This window comes from Apteryx rowi, unplaced genomic scaffold, assembly GCF_003343035.1.
Source record: "Apteryx rowi isolate R43461 unplaced genomic scaffold, aptRow1 scaffold_0, whole genome shotgun sequence".
NCBI lineage: Eukaryota > Metazoa > Chordata > Aves > Apterygiformes > Apterygidae > Apteryx > Apteryx rowi.
Window position 1 is genome coordinate 197,497 of NW_020447195.1, and position 22,573 is coordinate 220,069.

At 37.3% G+C, this 22,573-nt stretch overlaps 1 protein-coding gene across 12 annotated transcripts in view; it reads right to left on the reverse strand.

Moving 5' to 3' along the window:
- The window catches only part of PHF20 (PHD finger protein 20), a 74,753-nt gene that overhangs the window by 39,920 nt on the left and 12,260 nt on the right, over nt 1-22,573 (reverse strand). For 10 of the 12 annotated variants that reach the window (XM_026062257.1, XM_026061431.1, XM_026059030.1 and 7 more), the window contains 8 exons: nt 21,029-21,143; nt 13,711-13,882; nt 13,399-13,483; nt 11,437-11,516; nt 6,184-6,571; nt 5,641-5,748; nt 4,471-4,650; nt 3,500-3,673 (listed from right to left, as the gene is read on the reverse strand). In XM_026062257.1, coding sequence (XP_025918042.1) covers nt 3,500-3,673; nt 4,471-4,650; nt 5,641-5,748; nt 6,184-6,571; nt 11,437-11,516; nt 13,399-13,483; nt 13,711-13,882; nt 21,029-21,111 — 1,270 coding nt within the window. In that variant the 5' untranslated portion in view covers nt 21,112-21,143. Of the gene's footprint in view, nt 1-3,499; nt 3,674-4,470; nt 4,651-5,640; nt 5,749-6,183; nt 6,572-11,436; nt 11,517-13,398; nt 13,484-13,710; nt 13,883-21,028; nt 21,144-22,573 lie in introns of those variants that run through there. The other 2 variants (XM_026067183.1, XM_026066374.1) reach the window with 2 other exon arrangements.

Consider the following 22,573-nt stretch of genomic DNA (forward strand, 5'->3'; position numbering starts at 1 on the left):
TGCCATATCTGGATATGGCATATACAGGCATATACATGCCTGGCATTATGATAAACAAGATGACTAATTAAATGAAACAAAATCCACACCCAAAAGCGATTTCCAGACAACAACATAGTCCAGACCTCCAGGCTAGTAGGAGCACATATTCTTGAACCAATTTTAATCCAAATCACACAAATACTGATGGAAGTGCTTACACAAGACCTCAAAAAAAATCCCAGAGGCTTTGGGTACTTAAGTCAACCAAACCTTATGTCGCCACAGCTTCACTTCTTGTACCCAATTAAACTAGTCCAGGAGATCTCCATATCTTGCAAATCACACCAATGTGAATTACACTACATTTTTTTAAAGGTGGTATACATTCAGGAAGAATTCTCACCAGTTTAAGCTCAAATTACAAATGCTCAGTAGCATATTCATTAGGAAAATCAGAGAGAAGTGGTAACAACGGCAAGAAATATCCAAAGGGATCACAGTTTCTTGAATTCTGGATGGTTCAATTGCACACCAGCATTATACTACTGTCCTACCTGATTTATTTGCAGCCAAAGTTATGCTCCCCAGATGCTAAAACTGCAAAATTGAGACATACCATCTTTAAGTTTCAAACATTCAACTGAATTCCCCTCCTCACTCTCTCCACTACAAAACACAGCATCTCAGTCCAACATATAACACAAGTTCAAGAGGACAAATACATCAAAGGAATCATAAAATGCATCTGTAATCTCAAACTGAACATAAGCATGCAAGTCAAGGAAGAGAATCTGCTGTTACTTTAGTTTAACTTCAATTCTTAAATCTGCCAATCAACTCCATAACATTTCCTGTAAAGGGAAGGGTTTCCCCAATCAGTAATAAATATACAGAGGGAAGGCATTTTTACAAGGTAAACCAAACAAAGCCTGTTTTGTCTATGTGTTTTTTCATAGTTTAGAAGTGGCTGGTTTGTTTGTCTCCCCCCCTCCCCAACACGTACCGCTGCGGAGTATATGCTAACTCTCACTAAATTATAACCCTGAACTCAGATTCCAGAACATGTATAAAGGGAAGAAGCATCTTTGAAGATGACTGGACAACCATGCCTACAACCTCTGTTAACATATACCAATACAAATTTAAAATATTCAAGTAATTACAAAATGTAAAACTAAGACATTGCAGAATTGTTTAAGAAGTCTGGCATCCTACAAAAACACTTAAGTTACAAAACAGATGCCCTTCCAAGCAGGTCATTTTTTTAGATTAACATTTGACCATTATTCCCAAGATGGGGATATTTGTTATGATACCAAGTAAAATACTCTTTATTTTGAGAATATTCAGTGACGACCTCTATATTACTGTACAAAGGCATTGGTAGCAGATGCCTTGTTAATACTGTATTAACAGTTTGGAAGAACATCTGTAACTATTAGCACAGTTCTTCCATACTGTTAATACAGTATGTTTTTCCAAAAAGACAAGATTTACCTCTCTCCAACTTCTCAGATGTTAGCAAATCAAGTTGCGGTTTGTCAATTTTTGATTCAACAAGTCCTTCCAGGGGATTATACAGAATAAAACTAAGAACAAGCCTACTGTCTGTAGCCTTTGATTTGCTACACTTCAAATTGAAAATTTGCAAAAATTTACAAAATAAAAGGCTAGATGGTTATCAACTAAAAACATACTTTATGAAATGTAATAATCTGGTCATGTTTGATCACTGAAGTTAAAAAGCATTTCAGCATATTGTTTTCCTACACAAAGCACATCCAGAAGATGACTGTATCTACTGTAGTGGAAAGTTTTGTCATACTATCTCTCTCTCTCTCTTTTTTTTAAAATAATTTTTCAGAGGCTGAAAAGAAAGTCTTTTCAGTGAAATACTAGAAATTCTTTTTTCAAAATAGTGACCACCTGTTATAAGCCTTAAAAGAATTGTCTTCAAGGTGTGAATCCCGCATGCAACCTACTTCACCCCAAAATAATTCTGTACCTGTTTGGAGTTATGCCTGTACCTGCAGGAACTCCCCCATCCTAAAAGTGAAGTGATGTTATATCACAATTACTCAATAAAAGTATTCAATCTGAACTGCAAAACGTACATTAAGCTGGTTCTACCTGCTGCAAGAGAGGGAGGAACATCTATAGCCACTGGCAGGAGCAACACTTTTTTCCTTCACTTCAAAGATTTGCAGAGAGGCTGTCAATAGCTCATTTACTCAGAGCTACTATGGAGAGTAGAATGGTATTTCCCTGGTATCAGACAGGCTCTGCCAGATTACTTGAATATTCTGTTCAGCTACACCAGACAACCAGTGCTTTTGTTTTCATTAACCCAAAAAAGCTACACCACACAGCACTTTACAGGCAGACAAGGACAAAGCAATCTGACTAGCAAAAAGAGCTTACAGCCAATCCATACTTTGAGCTCTCTGCCAGAATGTAGGAAGGAAAACGCATGGACCCAACATATCAGTTTAAAAGATTTTGGATATACCACAGCTGGAATACAGATAACTGTATCACCAAAAGTTTTTTGTTAGGAAGAACAACAAGATTAAAGAAAAAAAAAGCTTTAAGTACTAAAAGACTATTTATATATCATCCTAAGCAAATGAAAGGAAGAGGTAAATTCCTTCCTGCACTACAGATGCACATGCAAATGTTATCAGTGGCAAAAAGACTGGACAAATAGAGTTACACTGCAGAGCGGGTGCAAGAGGACACATGCAAGTTGGAGGGGAGATCTGGAAGAACGAACAAACACAGTGAAAGCTAGCGTGTACAGATTTCTCCAGCAATGCTGAACAACTATAAATCCTTTTAACTGCTCTGTCCCACATAATCTGAAGCTTTCTTGATCAAGCATAAATTAGGTAATTTTTAGTACAAGCTTCCCCAGTTAATTGCAGATATAAATATTAAAGTTATTAAGGAATAATCCCAGGGCAGCATTATATTTAGATTTAGTCTACTCTTTGTATACGAAACTTTAATTTGAAAAAGCAAGATAAGTACACTCCCCAGGCTAAGAGAAAACACGCATTAAGACAGACACTGGAATGTTTCAACTACTCCATAAATTTGCACTAAACACACTAAATATAAATGCTACCATGTATCCACAGGACAGACAAAATTACAAAAGAAGCTGATCTTTGAAGATGTTAGTCTGAGCTAATCCAGAATTGCAAACATTAAATTACATCCTGAAAACAAGTATTTCTGTTAATTTCACCTGCTACATACTAAAAATATTACACCCCCTCATTTAAAAATTATGATTGACACCTTTTGGAGGATTGCTGTCAAGTCCAAAGCTCACACATAACAGCAAAACTGAGTGCATCAGGGCTCAAAATAAGCATTTTTTTCCCCCTTGGTTAACATTAAAAGAATGCTTGATTTTTGTTAATTATACTGTTAAAAGCCTGAAGTGCCTGGTATCAGCTGTCTTAATAATAAAAGAAAGCATCTATATTAAATGTGAAATCAAAATTTGAACCTGTAGCAGCAGAAGGTTCTTCAGTTCTGCCAGTAACAGAGGAAGGCTCAGCGTCTTCAACTTTTTCTTCTTTTAAGCTAGCATCTGCACTGAGCACTGTAGTACATAACGCATCCCCAGAAGACGCTTTTTCACTGAAATTTTGGTCAGTTTCAACGGGAATTTCTAACTGAACTAGAAGGGAGGAAAAAATTTTGAATGAGTAAAATGTACACAAAAGCATATACCAAAACACCTGTGTGTGTTCATCACATTACAGTGGAGACAAATATCCATTTACAGTCAGATTGTTTGCTGTCATATTAGCATAAAGTTAATTTTTTAAACACCACAGCTACTTGTAGCAACCCTCTGAATTTTCAGCTGCTTAAACTTACACAGGCTGCAAGTTCACTATAGCCCGATATAGAATAGGTCTACTCAAACCATTATCAGAGATTTCCCTGTGAGGAAAAGGCAGTAAAGCAGGAGGTAGAAGTTGTTATTTCTACACAGTCTAGTATAGAAAAAGAGAGTCCTCTTGTTTGTTTTAGTGTTCAACAAGTGGATTAAATTGTAAATTTAAAACTACTTCTCAAATCAAAAGATTAAACATCAATTACTTCATTTCCACAAGCATAACCTGCATCTCTTTAAAAACAGTTCCTTTAAGTCTTCAGGAAACCAGCAGAGCTCTCCCTCACAAGGCAGCTGCGGATCCAGCTAGTTATCCCTCTACTGGCAAAAGCTCCCTACTATGTGGGGGAAATGCTAGGGTTACCGACGGAGAGGAAATCAAAAGCAAAGGAAGGGCAATCAGAGCAGCAGAGACTGAGATAAGCTTTCCCTGGGTTTACCCTGCACTGCTGCTGAAATCAGGTTTAATTGCAGATATATAATCTGTAGGTTAGGCAAGTGAAAATATGGTGCTTGTAACAACTAAAAGCCTTCCATACCACCGTATGTTCAGGCTATACCAGGAAGCTACGTACCCTTCTCAAGTTCCTTTGGGTTAGATATCGTATCTTTCAAAAGCTGAATTTCTGTTGAAGTTGTTGTGACATGATCTGTATTTACAATCTCATGGCTAACGCCAGATGAGAGTCTTGAAGATCGCCTCCTAATCTGGTCTCTCTCATGGTTATCTGAAGAGTTTTTCAATTTTTCCTGAGCTAGAAAACAAAAATCTGATGGTACTACGTAGCTCACATGCGCATTTGAAAGACTTCCCTCCACGTGATAGTTTGAAGTTGTGTTTTAAGGACTGAGTTTAATAGCAAGAGTTAAACAGCTCTGGTAATTAGGCCTCTGTAAAGGCTACAATCACATCAAAAAATTTATATAAGCACAAAAACAGGGCTAAAGCTTCTCGTACAGGTTTCTTAATGCTTCAGATATTCTGTTAGTAACAGATTTTAACTTAGAATACAGAGAGCTTATTGATACAGCATTGCTTTGAACAGCAACTGTCCCACAGACATTTGTAATATGAGATGTTAAATCAGACAGTTCAGATACACAAACAGCTTTGACCATATGCTGGATAATACATGAACTGCAGTTTTTAGGTTTTATGGTCCTCTGGAAGGGGTGGGGGGAGAAACTGCTTTAGATCTTCCTCATCTCTTTGTTCATGATATTACCATAGACAATAATTTTCTTTCTTGATCAACACACTGAAGTTCTTCAACATCACTATACAGTATATCAAGACAAAGTAGAAGCTATTAGACTGCAATGACATGAATGTGTATCAAATGTTAAAGTGTGGGGGGGTTGTTTTTGGTTTTTTTTTAAGCAAGCAATGTGGTAGATTCTCCATAAAATAAGCAAAAACAGATAGTTTCTTAGGAAAAGGCTTTTTTGACTGTCTAAATATTGGAGAGAATATAACCACTCCTGCCCCTAAACCCTGTGAATTTCTGCATGAAAACTGTCAGCCTGTGGCTCCTCTATCCAATCCAGCTTTCAAAATTTGGAAAAGAATTTCAGCATAATGATGCTATATACGAATGGCCAATTTAAGAAAAGCAGGTGCTGCCTTCGACATTTTTTGTATCACATTTCATGATTAATATTACAGACTTTTTTTTTTATTCCACTTAAGCTTTAGAAACGTTTTTGTACAAGTACTGTGATAGTTAAATACCAAAAATACTCACACAAGCTTTTTTCAATCCTGGGACGCTTTGATGGAACTTCACCTCCTTTAGGTATTTTTCGACGTCTTAACTCTAAAGTTATGGGCTGCAGCGTTTGAGAACTTTGCTCTACATATTTACATAGAAAACAAAAAGTTGACTGGATGTGAAGCTGGGAAACTCACTAAAACAAGTTCATAAGTCTCATTACTTATTCCTTTATAAAAAGCATAAACTATCGGATCTCCATGGTGTTTCACCTGGCTTTCCTATATCTACATATTAGGATTGAATCCTACCGGCAGCATATTTCACAGTTACACATGAAGATTATTTGCCTGAACTTAATCTCTGACCAAACCATTAAAAACCTCTAAATCTGAATAACAAGTATGTTCTCAGCTGTCCTAACCAAGCCTGAACAAAGATGAGTTAAAAAAAAGAGTCTAAACTTCTAGAATATTTAAGGCTGCAAACAGAACAGCAAAACACTTTTCATTCTCTTAGGAAAGTTTATAAAGGCTTCCACAATATGGCCTAAACAATTTATGCTCAGCTACATACCTGTTGGAGGTGTTATTGGTGGCCTTCCACGTTTTCGTTTAGTTTCTTTTACATTTTCCTGTGGACTCTTTACATTGTCATTCTCAGGCTTCTTCTCAATTTGTGTATCTACTGAATATTCCATATCATTCTCTGATATATTCTCTTTATCTTCTTTTCCATTCTTAGATATATTCTTCTCTGAGACCTTGCCTTTTTCTGAGATGACTATCAACTTTCCCTCTTTATCAGGTTGCTTAACCCTTTTCTCAGTCTTTAATGTCTTTTCATCCTTGTCTTTCTTTGCATTATCTGTTGCTTTCCTCTGCTCTTTAAATTTCTCCCGCTTTTCAGGAGATGACGGAATTTCATTACCTCTTTCTTTAGGCTTAGCATTACCCACGATATTCTAGAATGAAGAGAGTGTGACATGAAAACTAACTTCTTGCAATCTGAAAGTCCTCCCCCCTACCCCAGCTTTGTATTTAGCAGACTTTTGCATTTTTGTCCAGTTTTCAAAGAAAAAAGGCATGTATCATTCTATTGCAACCCACACATTAGAACTTCGAGCCACTTCAACTGTTCGAAGACCTATGGAGCAAACACATATTGGCTTAACAAGATAACATAAATACTAGGTAGCCATTTGACACAGGTAACTGATTTTGAGAATTAAAGAAGAAATGGTTTCTCTTATTTACTAAAATTCCAAATGAAGTTACACATTCTAACTTTATGTTCCAATATAATGAAAATTTCAATCCTTTGTAAACCTTTGTCTAAGAACTAATTTAGTTACCACTATCATTAATAAAACTCCAGATACACAGTAAGACACTAAGAGAAAGTCAAATACAAATACTTAAATGTAAACCTGAGTCAAAATTATAACAATGTTGCCTTCGCAGCCTAAAGAAAGTAGAGGCAACAGGTCACAGAAGAAAAAGGCTAGCAAAGAATATCAAATGAAGATACACAGAACAGGCTTCACTCATGAACTCATTTTATTCATTAGTCTCAACATTTACCCTTCAGTTTAGGAATAGACTCAAAAACCTCTTAACAGTACACAAGGTAGACAGATGGTCATTACCTTTTTTTTTTTTTTTTTAACATCTTCTATTCATCAAGAAAAAAAAAAGAGAAAAAGCAAAACAAAACACAGGTTAAGAACTTAAAAGCACTAGCCTCAGATTTTACTGTCAAACCCTTTCATTAACAGGCCCACGTAACAAAAATGCACAAGCAAGCTCACAAGGAGATCCAGAATGGATTCACAAATGCTAGCTTCTGGTGCTTAATTAAGGCTTGCTAAAAGGTCAAAAGACTCTGGAGCATCCATGATAAGGAAGCGCAGGTTACTAATGCAAAGCAGCTCTAATGAAGCTGGTCTGCTCACCTACATGCTTACTCTTGGAGGAGTACCTGAAAACTGAAGAACACCCTCAATTTTTTCCTCAAAGCCTGTCCAATTTGAGAAACATACACTGGTTTTATTTTTTATTTTTACAGGCAAACCTGAAGGAACTACCTTATCCTGAACACATAACTGACATGTAGTTTAAGAAGTATTTCCAAGCCTTCTAACCTACCTGAAATAGCTCTACACTTGTGCAAAATCTTTACTATTTAAAAGGAATTTCCCACAAACAGATCCAAAAGTAAGACAAGACACTAAGTTTTTAAAACTGTAAAGATGTATGGAAAATTGTTCACCCTATGACACAGTCGTTTTTAAAAACACAATCTAGCCACTTAGTTGAGTCTTCCCATCAGTATTATCAGATGAAAGTTTGCAAAATCCCTCCCCACCTCCTCCTGCTAGTAGATCAAAGAAAGCTCTGGGTTCCATCTGAAAATTTTAACTACTTTCTGAAAAACACACTGAATTATACTCAACTTTAAAACAGATATTAGAAAACAATTTTAGGTTACTTCATAAATTCCTCTACAAGTTTGTTAGCATACAATTAAAAACTATGTATTGTAAGCTTACTGTCCTGCTCTCTTGTATGTACTGACGAATATTAACAGAGGACCACAGCCTTTTTCAAGTTTTACCTATGGTTAAAGTTATCAGAAGTCTTTTGCTATATTTGAAAAAGTTAGGGTTAAACTTTTTTCTTTCATTCTTATAGTTCAGATTAAGACACAAACAAGGTCAAGAATCAGCCAAATCCTTTCATGAAGATGGGACAACTCATGGAATAAGAAACTTGCTCTGCCTTAGTTCTCACATGCAGGTTAAGTCCAGTAACCAAATCCCATAGCTGCACACTAGCTTGAGCAGCACTATTTAAATCCTACTTGTGACACCAGAAAAAGAATGGAAGTCAAGAGCACAGAAAAGGGCAAACAGCACAATCACCAGGATACAGAAACAGGCTTCTTCCTTTCACAAAAGTCTCTCACTCAAAATTACATGATAAAGATTAGTTTGTTATTGCTGTTACTGAACTGTACAGCAGCTGAAGAGTCACGTAAAGTTAACTGCAATCACCAACTCAATCAGCAACTGTATGATGTTGTCATATATGACACGTTTGCATTAAAAAAAAGAAAACTTTAAATTTCAATTTTCTGGAATTTGCGTTCTGCTTGAGAGAACAAAATCCTTAGTTGACCCTGTCCAGTAAGCTACTGATACAACATTCAACTGTAATTTCATTTTACCATATTTTTTATATAACACGAAACCAGGAAGAACATCCCTGTATCAAACAGTTCACTGAGAGGGAATGTCATGGATGCATCCCATTAGCTGATCAGATCCATTCCAACACCACACAGTGGGGGAGGCCAGGTTTCCTTAGCTTTTTTCCCCCCCTTCTAGTGATCCTACTGCCTGTCCCAGAACTTCACTGCTCCAACAAACAGAATCCTCCTTCTGATTTTGAGTCTAGATTATTCTTCTGTGTTTGGTCTTGTGTTAACATTGGCTTTAGTTTAAACTAACCTCCCTCTTCCTGTTGCCTAATAACTTGAAATATTAATGAGCAACCAAGCTCCTTTCCAGCCATAGCACTACTAGGCATAACAAGCTTAAAAAGGAGACAGGAAAAGACTTTGGACAAAAATCACAGGACTAGAAAGAAACTTGGAACAGCTGATGTAAGTTGCATAAAATTCTGAGAATACACTTAGGTCTCCTCAGCTCCTGTACAATCTCGCCTTTTCCCACTACTATCTTCCTATATGTATGTGGATTCATAAACTGCTGCACTGTAAGACTGCAGTTTCTAGGCCACAGTCCCAAGAAATAAGCTTGATGCAATAAAATGGTAAATATGCACATCTACTCCACCTTCCATGACATGATTTTAACCATACTTGTTAGAGAGGTGACATGAAATGACTTTTTTCTTTTCCTTAAAACAAAAAACTACCATAAAAATCAAACTTGGGAATTTGCACATTAATCAAAAACCTCAAAAAACCCTCAGAGATTACATTTCATTGGCTGCCCTGCTCACAGAACAATCTGATGTGAATAAAATATGAGGCATCAGAATATACATGAAATGTCTTAATCAAATCATTCTCAAAAAACTGAATGGTAAACACACCAAGCCTGAATTATCTGTTGATGTCATGAACTCTTAAAAGCTGTCCTTGCATAAAAACATTCACATTGTGCAGGCGATAAGCATTTTACCATCACTGTCTGATATAGCTTGCTATTCCCTCTATGAAACAGCAGAGAAACTCTGCCACTGAAGAAGGCCAGCTTATTCTATTCCCTTCAAAAATCAGGCTTTTTAAACAAATAAAATATGAGCTACATGTGTCTTCATGATTTCAGTCTTTCCTACTGATGAACAGGAACAAGATGCTTTCCTTTCAGTGGCAGCAAGCTGCTAAATTAGTGCTGTATCTGAATCTATACCTTAAGTCACTTCCGTTCACAACTGAGTCCTGAATTCTCAAGTGGCTGAAATACTTTTTTTAAATTTTCCTAGTGAGTTTTGTTTACTAACAACAGTAATTTCTCCCTTTATGCTCTTTACGCCAAAGGACAGAACAAAACATTGTAGTATAACTCCTTTCTCAAGTTAAGAGAAATCTCCCAGCCAGCGGTGGTACTAGAAAGAAAACATGAATTCCTTCCAAAACCTATCCAAAGCCATATGGAAAGCTCATAAACTCTCTAAAGGAGACAAAATATTTTGCCTTTCTTCTGCAGAATATTGTTTGAGTTAATGTATTTAATATGGTAGGAATATTTCTCATGGCAATGACGATTCTTCAGGTAGTTCCCTTGTGAATCTTAGTCAACTCAATCAGGCACAATTATTAGTGTTTGGAAGCTATTAACAGCACTTTGTAGCAAATCTGAAACAATTTTCCCTCACAATCTGGCAGACACACAATCTACAGACCTCCAAGGAATGGCATGCCTCTTCAAGAGGGTGACAGATTTAACCTGTACTTATTAATAATTCATTATTGGAATCTATATTTAAGGCTTTTGTTTGGAAGGAGGCGCAATTTTGTGTTCAAACTTACACTTGCAGAAAACTAAAAGCAAAAATCATGTCTGAAAAACACAGACTACAGATAAACCACAGGAATGTGTGTGGCAAGATTTGAAAGTTAAAACCAATCCTGTAATGAAAATTCTCCAAAAGCAAATACTGAATACTTAGAAAGTTTTCTCCAGGTCATACAGGACCAAAACCTGTCAGTCTTTCCTACAATGTGTCCATGCACAAAAACTGTCAAAGTAGCACTTCTTCCTTATCACTTGGTTGAAATCATTGTACAGAGTAGGCGAAGGGAGGTAAAGCAGCCAAATCATGGAAACAGAACATGGCTGGAGAAAAGCAGTGTTATCATCTCCAAGCTGTGAACTGAAAGATTACTGGACAACTTCCTTAAAGGGCTCAGGATAATCAACTAGTTCCTTTAGGAAAGGCTAATCTCCCCTTCACTTCATAGTTCCCATACACTTAATTTTATGTATTTTTAATCTAATCTCTAACTCAGCTAAAACAACTGAAATGTGTTTCAATATCCTACCACTACCTCTAGTATGTAAATTCTGAAGTAAAATCAGTGGAAGATTAAAGAAGTGCATTCATGAGAACATGAAACTGAAAACTTTGTAAGTCATGCCATGATTTGCATCATCTTTTCATTTTAATGGCTTTCATCTCAGATATACTGCATGTCAGCAGTTGAAAAATTAAACGCTCATTTCATACTTTTGTAATTAAGCAAACCTAGTCACTTGAACTGCCCATTTAATGCTAGCAGTACAAACACATTACTTACCTGGTCTTTGGAAAAAGCTTTGACATGAATGTTTTTGACAGTCTGAACTACACCATCATAAAATTTCACAGTATATGTACCTAAAATTTGAAAACAAAGCATAACAGTTTAAAGATCAGAAGCTATCTAAAAGAGCAGCTGGTTACAGTTCCAATACTGAAGCTGCATACTAAGCTCTAAATAAAAGCTGCCTTATCCGTCTTGTTACAAGACTTGAACAGTAGAGGTCTCTCTTCACGGGCCAGATAAGGGAGCAACAGTGAAGTTACTAAAAATAATGATGGTAAGCGCAAAATAAAGGTACATGTCTGAGGGTAGAATTGCTCCTTAGACACACTTCCCCACCCAAATCCCAAAATATTTAAGGTAGAATATTCTGAGGGATAATTACAAAGAATTTTTTTTCTTGCTCATACAACTTTTAAAGCTACTGTAGACGAAGCATTGTCCTTCATGGTTAATTACCGATATTCAAAAAGAGGAAGCTTTTAACATTTTCTGTTTGTAAAGAATTTTATTTAAGCTTTCTGCAGCTCCGACACTAGTTTTAGTACAGCTGCATGCATCTTGACAATGAATTTAACAGCAAAGAAACAGCTTTACCCAAATATATACTTAAAGCAATTACTGACACCACTTTAAGTTTTAAATACAGATATTAACTTAGTAACACGTGGAAAAAAAACCTTTCATATCAATCAAAACCAGTAAATAAGCTGCTAAGTCATTCCTCATGAGATTCTTCTCAAAGAACAACAGGTACCAGCTTTAACAGACAGGTGACAAAAAAAATCTGTAAATTCCTTCTTCGAGTACTGCACATAGCTAAGCAAATAGTCAGGAGGATACTAATGATTCTGTAATGAATAATTCAATTAGTCTGTAGTGATGGCTACAGCAAAGGAAGCTGAGATAAGGAACAGTTTCCAAGAAGCAATTACTTTAGAGTTTTCTCTACTGGTCACTTCTCAATAAATAAATAAATAAATAAATAAAATCTCCACAGGTTCTAAAAAATTTAAAAATAACTGAATTGGATCACCAGAAAAATGTATGTTTTCATAAAATAAAAGCATATCAGTTTCTGCCGAAACAAATTAAGGAAGATTTAACACAACTATGTGAATTATAACTGGATATTTAATAATGGACCAAAATTCACTATCAAGAATATAGAAGTATACTGAAGAGCCCTTCTGTAGATAAAAAAGAGTCTAAGCTTTTCACAGAATCATAGAAATTGTGGTTGGAAGGGATCTCTAGATAGCCAACACTAAATCAGGGTAACTGTGGCTGTACCTAGCTTAGCCATGAGAACCTCCAAAAACAGAGGTGTCACCCCCCACTCCAGGCAACCTGTTTCAGTGATGTACTACTAGGGGGAAAGTTTTTTTGGATGTCCAGTCAGAACCTCTCCAGCCACAATTTGTATCTTAAAGGTTTTTTGCCTTCTTCCTTGAGGAAATATTGCTTATACGGGCACTCTGCAATCCTGATGTGTGCATACATCTATTACAAGTCCCTTAACTTCAAACATACTGGATAGCTTCCTATATAACAGGCAGAGGGCTCGAGTTCTCGAGAAGGGAAGGAGAAAAAAAAAAAAAAAAAGGCAGTATAGTATATAGTATAGTCTTAGCCTACTGGATGAAGCCTGATTTTCAGTTTTCTGCACAAAGGACTACTTATTTTATTTAGCCTATGCCTCCCAAAAGTTAGTTACATTACACAAAAGGTGAAAACAGTATCTCAGCAGAAAGTTCTTTCATCGACTAAGAAGGCCTCTTACAAAAAGATAAAAGGTTAGGTTAAAAAAAATTATTAGAAGGCTAAAATATGTAATCAAAAACTTCTCACAGCTGTTTTGTCTGCTGTACTATCTCTCCGTCTAAGCAAAAAGCTTAGAACACAATTAAAAATGCATTACTAACAAGCATGACAAAAGCAAAAGTGACTCCTTACCATCTTTGTTAACAGAAGTAACTTTGGCTGGATAGAAGCGACAGTCAGACCAGCATGCCAATACCTGATCATTTATATGAAATCCCTAAAAGACAGTATTTAAAAGTGTTTTCATTTAAGAAATACTAAAACATACAGCTTCATTAAAACATCAAAATGATTAGTTTTCTAATATTTAAAATATAAGCCATAGAACTCATATGGCAGGCAATGCAGCAACAATGAAGTGTTTTAATGCATTTGAGTGGTCATAATTCATCTAACTGCACATTAAACTGGTACACACTCAAATGCCCTATATTTGCTACTTACTGCACATCCTTCTTCCTCATGTAATCCTTCTTTTCTTAACTGTATTTTCTCTAAGGGACGCAAATAAGGACTGTCCCAACAAAACCATTCATCATATCTATGGTTCCAGCGTTTGAAATGGATAAGTACTTTTCCTTCCTCATAATCAATTTCTTCAATGTGAGCTGGATACCTGGAAAGAGAGTAGATTAAAATATTTCAAGTAAGAATAAATATGTCTCAGATAGTTACTCCAACTACCATGCAAAACATTACAGACAGGTGGCTTTCTGAACTATCAAAAGCAAAGTATCTGCAGAGTATCTGCAGACCACTTGATCAGCTGTGTTAGGGACCCAAGCTAGTATACTTAAGAAAATTTAGTTTCTACAGTCTTAATATTATTTCACATATCACTTGTATGAGCAATAAAGATATTACAAATGATTAAAAGGCCCAGCACAGAATGACTCCCAAACTGAACAGCATGAAGGCAAACATTGGTTGCAGGAAGGGGAGGCAACTGAGGGGCTCTTGATCTCTAGTTACATTTCAACCCCCCGCCCCCCTCCCCGCTAAGAAGTCAGAAAAAAGTTAACTTCCCTTTATCTAGGAGAGATGCTCAAAACTGATAGCTGCATTAAGGGGTGGGAGGGGGGACAGGTAGGAGAGCCTCAAAGATGAAGTCAGTGGGAACAAAAGTTATTTCATATGAATACGTTGTTAGATGCAAGTGTACTGACATTTGTAATGAATGTAATTTTAAGTGCTTTGTTATAGTTGCAATCGTTTATAGATAAGCTTTAGAAATACTCTTTTGCTAGACCAAATGCTATAGCCGGAAAAAAGAAACAAACAACTTTGCAGCATATAACCAGACCTGAAGAGCTGTCTCTAAAGCTTAATATTTCAAGTATACTGGTTGATTTGGCAGAAGATATTACCTCTACCTAATAATCTCAACTTTCCACAAATAAAACATTTACACAATTAAGGTAACAAGCCAGTCATTCCAGCTCTTTCTTATCAAGACCAACACCTGGAGGTCAATACACTCACTTCTCTTAGAGATATCCATCAACACGTGTTATGAATCACCTTCTGAAGATACCTCTCAGCATAACAGCCAAAGTCTAGCAGGCGCACTAAATCTAATTTAAGTTTAATGTTCTCAAAGTTAAATCCCATCTTCAAAGTCCCAGGACTTTTAAATAGAAATCTGTCAATATATTAGTATGGGAATCAGAGAAGGGTCAAATCCAGTTGCTTCCAATCATGAAGACCTTATAAACTATGCATTTCTTTAATTGCATTGGTAATTTGTAGACCTCGGTAAACATTTCAGAATCAGCACTATCACAGCTGAAGATAACATCACAAATAAATCGAAGTCCACCCCACTGCAATAAGAGCACTAGAAAGTGTGGATCAAGCATAGGATCAAGTCTGGTACTAAAAATAAAACCCAAAACCAGCAGAATTGAGACTTATATGCAATGTTTTAATGTTTTAAGTGTATCATTTTACAGTCATGAACTGATGAAAAGAAAGACTATCTACTCGCAACTAAGAGAGCCACAAGTACTCCATGTTCCAAACTCACACTGCAGCCACACACTAAGACTCTGCCTAAAGCTGAGTGCCACATACGCCTTTAGTCATGCCCTTAGTTCGGCCCAGTATGCTATCAAAACACATGCAGCAAAGGCAATGGAGGAGAGAGGAAGGCAGATGGGAGATACTGATAGTATAGACATCTCTAACCTGTTACCAGCAAGTAATTTCCTTCCTTTGTGTTATGGCCCACAAACCATTTCATATTTAGGTAACCCCAAGCAGCAGCACCCTGCATAGTTTCATGAGGAGGGAAGACTCCAAGTCTTTCCACAAACAATTATCTTAACACAGTTCCATTAAATGTGGCTTATTCTTGGATAGCTTACCAGCTGCGTAGTGCTTGGTACAGGTAATGACAAGAACTTCCTATGTTGGCCTTGTTGATCTCAGTAATGAAGGTATTTCTGAGCAAAGCTGCAAGCTTTGGCAGGATAGATTCTGACCAGCAATGGCACTTTATATCAGTAGGCTCTCAACTTGTTTCAATACACTACAGCAGCCATCTAAACAGCACCCACATGAAAATGGCACTATGCGTAGATGTCTAACCCAAAGGAAATTTGCTTGAAAGACCGTCTGAAGACTTATTCTAAAAGGTATGAAAAGACAAGATCCTCTTGGCCTCCAGTGTGTTGAGCAAGTTCCATTCTGGAAATATGTTCCAGAAAAAAAAAAAAAAAAAAAAAAGAACATGTATTAATCCCCTAGCTCAGACAAAAGTGTCTGAGAGACAGAGAGTATGGAGAGAGATCAGGAGAGGTCTGGAGGGATAGCCTGTGAGAGGAAAAAACACCAGGCAAGATTTGCCTGCCTTTAAGGCCTAAATTTCACTTACTTTGTCTGCAGGCATAACAGCAACTAAAAATGCCACTTTCACAGAAAGTTAAGGCAGTCAACTGGTAACTAAGGTCTCAGAGAAAGTCTCTTGGCAATAAAAGCATCAAATCTATTAGATGCCATGTATTTCATTTGAGAGTATCCAGTTCCCCGCATAGCCCAGCAAAAACGGGGATAAGAATTCCCATGTACTCTTAGTGAGAGACTAGCAGAAAAAAGTCCTTGCCATCAGGACTGGAATGGGTCTAGCGCTCATCCAGATTCTCAAAGATCCAGAAGGCAGCTGATAAAGATGAATGAGAACGGGCTCAACATTATGCCGAACATCTGTTTCATTTAGGACATCATGTCTGTCTGTCTCTCTTGGGAGATACATGCTCAAGTGATAAGGGCCAAACAAACTATATGAGGCAACACTGCCCCCTGCTTCATACACAGTTAAAGGAGGAACAGCATCCTTCACCACAAGAACCATCATCCCAGAACAATGCACCAGCATCATCATCCATGCCTATCCCACCTCACCTTCTAAAGGCTCCCTGATAGGGAGAAATGTTAATCCATCTGCAAGAAAAGCAAAAAAGATACCTGAGAATGAGACCAAATTTCAGCCTGGTCTAGAGCAAATGGAGATGAACGAAAGCTCTCAACCAGCTCCTGGATAACACACTGAAAACTCTGAACAAATCTTACCTTTCTAAAGCAACCATCATCTGCCACTAGTTTGTTCAGTGCTTCACTGAAACACTAAGTCTATTAGACACTATGCTAGATGCATTCACAAACTTGGACATCCCCCAATACTACCTTCCTTTTGGACACAAATATCACGGTGTTGTCTAGCGCCTGGCAACTTCAAGGTGAAGGAGAAAGGGTCACAGCTTCTCAACAGCTCTGAGCTCCACACAAGGAGAATGCAAGCTTCATTCCTCCAACACCTCTCCCCTAGCCTTGAAAGTGTTGAGCAAGCATGCCACATCAGGAGGCACACATCCCCACAGATCTACATAGAAAAGGAGTACTACAGCATACCCATACACACAGACCAAGGAGCCTTTAAATACCCCAGGGCAGAGGCAACTAAAGAAATGCACTCTTGTTTAATCAAGAAAGGACACTATGGGATGATAAACAAAGTGAAACACCAATAGCTGAAACCTGGCCCAAGGCATGAAAAGAGTACAGGCTGCCACGTGTCCCAGTATGGTCAAACAGCTCCTCCTCTAAACTATGAAGGAGTCATTCAGCTGACTGCATGGACTTTCAAGACAGTTAACTGATCCCAAGTAAGAAATTTCCCAAATGATACTGATTTGAATACTGTTCTACCACACCGTAAAAGCAAGCTGAAATTCCGCACAACTTTGGGCAATTTATCAGGACACCAAAACAAGTAGTTTTCCAGATAAATTCAAAGGGAATGACAGGCTTGTACCTTTCGAGGCCTTATGAAAAATGAGATGGCTAGACAGTGAAAAAGAGAACTGAGATGCACAAACTGATGGAATTAGAGTTTTGCCAAAAACCCAAGGGATGGTCAAAAGCTCAAACAGCAGAACTCTGAAGAGACAGGGGCTATCAGCGACTGGCAATTTCACAGACTACTGCTGTCAGAGCAGAGCAAACAATATGAAATAGGTTTCTTTTAGATAGAAATGCAAACCCATCCCTTGCTGTGAAGATGGGAATATCTGAAAATTCAAATTCAGGGTGCTGACCGAAGGAGTTCCTATCTCTCAGTCCAGGACTGGTTTGTCTCCCTTCTTTCTCATGTACCAAATTGTAATTGCTGTAAAATCTCTTTCTACTGAAGCTAGGATGGGACAATCTTACTGTATTCAAAGGAATGTCAAGAGGAATAGAGACACCTTGGAGGACTGGTACTATGAACAACAACCGTGGGTTCCAATCTTTTCAGTACTGGAACAAAGTCCTGACAGCAATAGCAATTAAAACTCTTGGGACTGACAATCTTTACCCTTAACAGGGTAGCACAATACTCTTAATACTAATCTTGAGCTCAATGCTGAAAAGCCTTGACTAGAATCAGAAGTCGCTTCATCTTCATTTTACTTACACAGCAGGTGGAAGAAATTGAAAGATGTCACTACAACAAGAAGCTCATCATTTGCCTCCTACAAGCATTCAGCGCAGTCATACTCTTTTTGTTAAAGCACAACATTTGCTGCTTTCCAGTGTCAAGGAGTTTAAGTGATCCAGCACAAAAAATTCCAAGAACTCAGTTCAGCAGGGACAGCATGTGCATGTAAATGGATACAGCTGGTCTCTCTGGGATCTCCCAATTTAGGATAAGGGTCTGCACTATTGGAGCAGTCCCACTACCACATCCTCTGGAACTCAGCACTGTGTACCAAAAGGGCTTTTGGCATGCACAGAGGCACTGACTGATGGACAGGACTGATGCTGTCAGGTCAGCAGATTATCATCAGGGGCCTTTCATGATATCTTTGTATGCGTCAACCAAGCCCCAAAAAATAAGCCAAACAACAACAAACAAGGACTCACTATACTCTGGAGTTTGAGTCTAGAAAATGACACAATTACACCAGGAATTGAAGTGCACATTCATTATGTTATGTTCCAAGAGACAACTAAGTAACCTTTGATAAGGGATCTAAAGATGCAATGTTCAAGTTCACTTTCACAGTCAGTCTCTGTGCCAACTACTCTGCTCATATACAAAAACTTTTTCTCTTAAATAGAGCTGGGAGAGTGGCATTAGATCCAAAGACCCAGGAAGTCCTGAACTAACATTCCAAGACATGAGCCCTTGCCATGAAAGGCATGTAAATCGGGCTCCGAGATTAAATACTTTTCATCAAAGTACTACTGCCATTTGAGAAGCAATACTGGCCCTCTAATTGACCAGTGTGTATGGTTCTGAGCACAGAAACGAAAGCCAGCTCTTATTTCAAACAGGAGACTTCTGCCTACATTTTAAGTGCCAAGATAATAACAAAGTCACACACAAGAAACACTTAGACCTCTCAAGATCTAGCACTGGAAAAAGCAATTATCACCAAAAAAAACAAAACATAAAACAAAAGTTTTGTATCCATGTAAAAAACACATCATAACCACACCAAGAAGTGCTCCTGTTCACACTGTGGCAGGTGAAAGTAACTGTGGGGGAGACAGCAAAGTTCTGCTGCCCTCCACAAACCTGCACCTTCTACAAGTGGTGGGCCTCAGTCTGTCATTATGTGTGTTGCTGAGAGAAAACACGCCTCCAGCTCTGATAGCTTTTGGTTCACAACTCCTGAAAACAGAAATATATGTAGATGACTAGTTAAGGAAACATGGACTTTCTGACCCAGGTTTCAGAAGTCCAGCAAGCAAAAGAGAACTTTCAAAACTGGAGAGTTAATAACTAAGTTCTGAGACTAAAGAGTTGCAAAACACTGTACAGAAGACACATCATTTGAAACCCAGAGTTTCTGAGAACCTGCAAAATGCCCAAAATTCAAATTTAAGCCAAGAGACATGTAATAAGCAGCAGGTGCTGGTTTTTTTTTTTTTTTTCTTTCCTTTTTTTGCAAATTTTACCATACAAGAACTAAGTACTTGTATTTTTAGGCACTGTTTTTCTCCAAACATGTCAGATGGGTCATGAATCAGTTGTCTGCCTTACTGAAATAAAACCTAGACTAAACTGTACCTCTAATAAGCCTACACTACATGCATAGTACAGACAGGTTGAGAAATCTCATTGTTGTAAGCTTGCCAAATTTTTCTTGTACAAATAAAGCTCAAGAATGCAAAAGATGCACACAGTTTCAGATTGAAGCCCTACCTACACAGTTTTTGTTTCACACAGGAAAGCCAACATAAAATACAAGTACAATTTAATGTTTGTACTTTTCTGAAGAGCTATGTTTATTCATTTTTATAATTCCATTCCCCTTCTACCTGAAAGGAGAAAAATATCTGGGATGCAGCTGAGACATTTTGGAACTAGTCCTGTACATCAATAAGAAAGCACTCCATCCTCCTAGGATGCCTAGATGGTTTTCAACATGGTGACTTCTATAAGCTTACCCTGCCTGCTGTTTCCAGAGTCTGAAGTACAACTGTATCTAACCCACACAGACTCTTAAATAAAAATCAACCATCAGTGATTTCAGTAGAGAGAAGATATATGAAGGAACAAACAATGTCCAGTTGAGACCTGTATATAAGAAGTCCTTGACTCTAGCAGTTTTCAGTCTTGTGTCCCATTCACTGAGCATTAGTAAATGCTAATCTGTGAGCTGACTTCCTAAAACAGACACAGTTAGAAGATTCCTTCTGCCCCCCCCCGCTGTAGTTAGTCAAGAAAAATTTCTCTCTCATATATGAGGTCTTCAGGATAGACTCCAAAACAAACTTCTTGGTTTGGAATGTGTTCCCCCTTTCAACTCTTTAAATCTGTATTTGACTACCTTTACAAATGAGCACAGGCCACAACAATTTCAATCAGACCTTTTAAGCCTATGAATTCATAACAGTGATGGAAAAGAAAGCAGTGAGGAACTATGTGGGTATTCTGGGCTGTAAAGGACTTATCCCTTTATAGACTGCTCTATAAGCTGTGTATAGCACAGAATTTAAAATGTGAACTTAAGAGTACTCAAGTCTGAATTTCCACTACATTTAGGTTTAGTTTTATTTCCCAGACGCAGACAGCACTGGTACACTTCTTTTTAAGGGCCAGCACAACATAACAGCATTTATTGCCCATTTCAACCACTGGTATATAAGCATTTAGAAATTAACTAGTTTCCTATAAACCAATGACTAGGACTCTAAATACGGTATCAAAGTAAAATGTTTTTAAGATATTAAAGACTTAGCGTTAATATAATATGAATTTTTTAAAAAATACCAGTTTTTTAATCTGTCACGGGCTTCCAACTGGGCTCCCACCTCAAAGTTGATCCCTCTTCTATTCGGTGGATGTTTTGTCATTTTGTAATATCAACACTGCTGATTTTATTCCCCTGAAAAATGCAATTAAATATCAATCACTAATCAAGACACATACAAAATAAGCTTATGCACCATAAACCCCAAAAGCTAGTATGTTAAGGGAACTCATTATTTCTTGCTTGCAGGAAGTGATAGGGGTAATTACCTCTTATAAAATGGTTCCCAAGTGACAGTGTGCAGAATCATTTCAAAAATATGTTCAAAAAGGTAGCTACCAGCCCATAAAAGACTGAGGCTCAATCTTTGTCCATTGGCGCAAGTTCCAGGTCAATTAAGAACTCTTTGCAATCCAATGTTTATTCATGACCGAGATAAAAGTTTCATGACATTATTCCCCCCCCACCCCTTCCGGGTTTTGATGAAAACAAGGAATTCAGTAAACAGGAGGTGGGCAGAAACATACACAATATCAACCTTTCAAAAGCTATCATGTTAGTATAATACCTGAGAAAACTATGTCACCTCATCACTACAAATGCAACAGAGATTAAAGATATCAGAAATACGGAGTTATTTAAGCAATTTTAGATAAAACTGCCTATACTGTCTCTGTGTTTGCATTGCTTTCTTTCCACTTCTCCATTTTAATCAGAAAGTAAAAATAGTGTCCACTGGAGCAAGCTTCCAACAGTTATATAAACATTTTAAGAAATCTTGCCAAAATAGTATCATTTTCAAGGTACATTCAGTAGAAAACCTGATCAGGAGATATTTTTCCTGAATTTGTATCAACCGTTTCACACAAATAAAAATTATGACCCATTCCTGTAATCTTTAAGCTCACAACATTCAAAAATTCAAACACATTTTGTTCAATAGTCTTCCTTACAGTAGGACTATATCTTGAAGACTCAAAGACATAAAAATGGACACAAATTAAATTACTTTTAAAAAACTTCTAATCTCACACTAGAAGAATAAGGAGACATGCACTGGAAACTGAGAAATAAGCAGCAGCATTTTGATTAGTTTCAGACACTGAATGACATCATTAGCTAAACTGTATCTAGAAAAGGATTATTTTTATGAATAACTATTCAGAGTGTCAATGTGGTTTAGAAATCAAAGATCTTTAGGAAGGTCATGAAGCTTCTACAGAGGCAAAAACTATCTGGTTCACATCATTTAAGCCAGACCATTTGCCAAGGGAGGGTCATGCAGGCACACCATCAAAACTCATCTTCTCTACTATTAACAAAAGCCTGCAAAGATTAACTAAGGTGAAAAAATGCTATTCTCAGTAAGCTCAATTCACTATACAGTGTTTCACACTAACTGGAAAACATTGTAGCCACCTAGGAATTCAGAAACATTGCAAGTTACTTTTCTATAGTATCTGATAACAAAATATGGGTTCAACCTAGTGTGGTTCTGAATCAGCCCAGTAACTACTGTCTTCTAATATGGCTCGAGTGGAATTTTTTTTTTTTTTTTTTTTGGG